This window comes from Fulmarus glacialis, unplaced genomic scaffold, assembly GCF_000690835.1.
Source record: "Fulmarus glacialis isolate BGI_N327 unplaced genomic scaffold, ASM69083v1 scaffold24593, whole genome shotgun sequence".
NCBI classification, from domain to species: Eukaryota; Metazoa; Chordata; class Aves; order Procellariiformes; family Procellariidae; genus Fulmarus; species Fulmarus glacialis.
In genome coordinates this window covers 254-3,724 of record NW_009201320.1, presented here as the reverse complement: position 1 = coordinate 3,724, position 3,471 = coordinate 254, and the positions used below count along the sequence as shown (strand labels likewise).

Below are 3,471 nucleotides of genomic sequence, written 5' to 3'. Positions count from 1 at the left end.
CCCTCCAGCTCCAGCCAGGACACCAGGAACCCGGTGCCCCTGCCTGCCGCGAGGTAACCGCATGGGTGCCCCGGCACGCTCCCACAGCCAGGGCGCATGGGTGATGGATGCGCTTGCTCCCGAGGGGCCTCTAGCTCTTTTCATTCATACTGGAAGTGCCTCCGAAGGCTAAGAAATCAGTTTTGCTGCGGAATCATCCCTTTACCAGTCTGCCTGCCAGGCCAGTTCTGGGCAGAGGCAAGAAGAGTTCTGCCATCTTACCCACCTGCCTGCCCCGCCACACGGCGATGTGCACCCCAACCCTACTTCCCAAGCACAGGGGAGGGAAAACAGCTCCAGGGAGGCCACGCACTGGTATCTCATATCTCGTCACCGCATCGCCAGGCGCCAGCAGCGCCTGTTTGGCACGACCAAACAACCACTGTCACCAAAGGCTTCTTTCGGTTTCTCTACCCTTCCCCACTATGTACTCCTTAAGGGGATGCACTGGAAGGCCGAGCTCCTTCAGGCTCCTTCAGCTGCAAGAAGACCAACTAAAAGCGGTTAAGTCCTGCCCTTGGAGATCGCTCGCCAGGGGCCGTGCCCGCAGCCCCCAGTGCTCCCCCCGCTGCCGCCCCCCTCACCCAGCCTGAAGCTGACTTCTACGCAGGCACAGCTCCTTGTAAGAGGATTTAGCTCCGGTGTCTTTCCACCCACTGCAGAACAAGAAACGTTTCATCTGACATACTTCACTTTCCAGGAGAAGCTCACTTTTACCACAAGGAGAAATATCAATTTCACTAGCTTTCCCCAGACTTTTTTGCACAAATCTGGGTATAGTTAATGTATTTCTAGCTACTTAATGTCACTATTGATTCTGCTATCTAAACCCATTCAACGAAGATGAAGGTGGGTTAGGGGCATGAGTGCATGTGCAGGCATTACAAGCACCAGTAGACATTGCAGAATGTGATTTCACCCTGCTTATAATCCCCCTTTCTGGGCCAGACATAGCTAAATGGACTAAGTTACTGCAATCCAACCTCTGCTTTGAACAGAAGACATCGTCCTCCAGTTTATATTCATGCATAATTAAAAAACAACTAATTATAAGTTCAGTTGCAACAAAATTGCCAAGTCTTGTTACCAAAAACACTTTAACTGCAGTCAAAATGCATTTAAATCTCATGAGCATGGATGCTACATAGCTTACTGTCTAGAGGTGTGAATTTATTAAAACAAAGTAACCGCCAGTCACTCAATAGTAAGTACTGGTACTTGCTGCATGCACTAGCTGGGCTGTGGTCAAAAGGGGATGCCTGTAGGAAGCCAATAACCATTTTTTTCTTCAAATAATTCCACAGCTATTGGAAAAATCAGGCATGTATTTTTAACTACATCTCACTGTTCCCAAAGGCAGAGGGGGGAAGGCAGGCTGCAGGCACCCCTGTGCGCAGGGGAGCGGGCAGGCTGGAGGCAGGCAGGCTCCTGCCTGCAGCCACTCCCGCTTCCCACGCAGGCTGCCTGCGGGCCGAGCCCCGCAAAACCGGGCAGGCGGTTTCGGATTCAAACCTGCGCCTGCTTCTTTGCAGCTAAAATAACGGGAGTCCGACGGTGGGACCTGGATGGAGAGGGATCTCCCGGCTGCCTGGGCGCTTGGGGTCGCAGGCCTGCCTCCTGCTCAGCTCCCCACATCCCTGCTACATTTTAGGAGAAATAAAATAGATTAATCCTCTATGTAATGCTAAAACCAGTTTAAAACATAAAAGAAAGCTGAGGAGCTACCATACAGGCTTTCCCTCTCTTTCTTTTGGGGTTCTCCCCTCTTTCTGCACAGGTAAAACAACCCATTCTGGTCGCTTGTCTCCTGCCAGTCCCGTCCCACCATCCTGCACGGTCCCCCCTCTCCAGGGGGGCGGCTCTGCCCGCACAACATCGACTGCTGCCCGGGGGCACAGGCACAGAGCGTGCGGTATTGCCCGCACAGGGCGCAGGCCAGCGAGACGCTTCTCTCCATCAGCATGGCAACCAGGAGCAGGAGGGAAAACTCTTTTGCCACGTCTCTGTTTTGGACTAGTTTTGGCGCCTTCGAAGTTCAGCACCAAGCTGACAAATTCCTCCTGCCTTTGGGACACATCTCAGCCTTTACCTTCCAACCACTAGCAGACCGACTCCTGTATTCTGCTGTTAATGTGATGGGCAAGACCTCTTCTTCTCTCCACATCCCAAATTTAGGGTCGCTGCAGTGGAGAAGGTGCTTTCAGCCTATTCCCCATGCTTACCCAAGGTCACTAAGGTCCACCAGGACCAGGCACTCGCCTCACATACAACACTTCCTTCCTCTTGACCAGGCACGATCAGAGGCCACGGCTCTCCAGCCATGTGTCAGCCACCATGTCACAGGCTTACTGTGGTCATCACAGGCCAGCCAGCACTCAGGACCACCATGGATGGGATTCAGCCCCAGCAGTTGCTCTGTGTTCAAGTTCTGTGCAACACCCGAAGGGGGGAGACCTCCTGGCCCACCCCCTGGGCCTCCGGCCCCACGGGGAGAGGGGGAGAGGCCTTCCTCCCAGCGCTGCAAGAGACTCGTGGAGGCTGAGATCTCTACCCAAGGCTCCTGGAGAGACAGGCAGGATGTGCTCCCACTCCATCGCAGCCCTAAAGAGACGATTTAAAATGCAGTGCCAGGTGGCACCCAGAAGCCAGACTGCTTTTCCTCCCATTTCTCTACCTGAAGCAGCACTACCGTACCGATGGGATAGGAAACGGGCCCACTCAAAGATTTTAGCCTCTTTTAAGGAGACCAGAGGGGGCAGCAATCCCACCCCTGTGTAACCTCGGGGGCAGGTGGGCCCCTCTGAAGGCTCACTTTCGCCACAGACAAGTCTGATCATGAGAGACAATAACTACTGGGGGAGTGGGAAGAGATGGGGGCAGCTATCCTCCTCATGAGTTTAAACACATCAACAAAATGCCTTCTTTCTGCCCTCCCCGTTCCACTTCAAGTCAGGAAGGAGGACGCTGCCTCAGCATCCCCACTGCAGGTCCAGGCAGCCCCCACCCATGCCGCAGGTCTCCCGGTCGACAGGCTGGCAGTGGAACGGGCACCAATGCTCGGAGACAACTCCACCGCTCTGGCGACGGCGGGCCGTCTGCCGCCCTCCCACCCCAGCAGAGATCAGTGTCACCAGCGACAGGGCCGGGGCAGCGACGGGCTCCGGAAGCAACTTAAAGCCTGGGGGGGAAACACCCGTCTGGCCGTTTCTCGGATCCACCGGGGGTAGAGGGGGGAAGAAAGAAGAAAAAAATCATGGGGAAAGGTTAGGGGGGAAAAAAAACCACGTAAAAAAGTGTATGTTGTCACTAATGAGGAAGACAACTGGAATGTGAAAAGATAGAGACAGCTGGCTTTTTGAACTGCCTGAAGAGATGCCTACCGCTCACTGTTTTGGCTGGAACTAGACACCAGGCAGGGTTTATAGACTCTTA

The 3,471-nt window shown here is 54.2% G+C and overlaps 1 protein-coding gene across 1 annotated transcript in view; it reads right to left on the bottom strand.

Annotated features, from left to right (window-relative positions):
- PWWP2B (PWWP domain containing 2B) overlaps positions 1 to 3,217 on the bottom strand; it is a gene marked incomplete at its 5' end in the record, with an annotated part of 20,673 nt that extends 17,456 nt beyond the window's left edge. The window contains one exon of the mRNA XM_009573913.1: positions 3,022 to 3,217. Coding sequence (XP_009572208.1) covers positions 3,022 to 3,217 — 196 coding nt within the window. The remainder of the gene's footprint in view (positions 1 to 3,021) is intronic.
- Between the last annotated feature and the right edge of the window lie 254 nt (positions 3,218 to 3,471).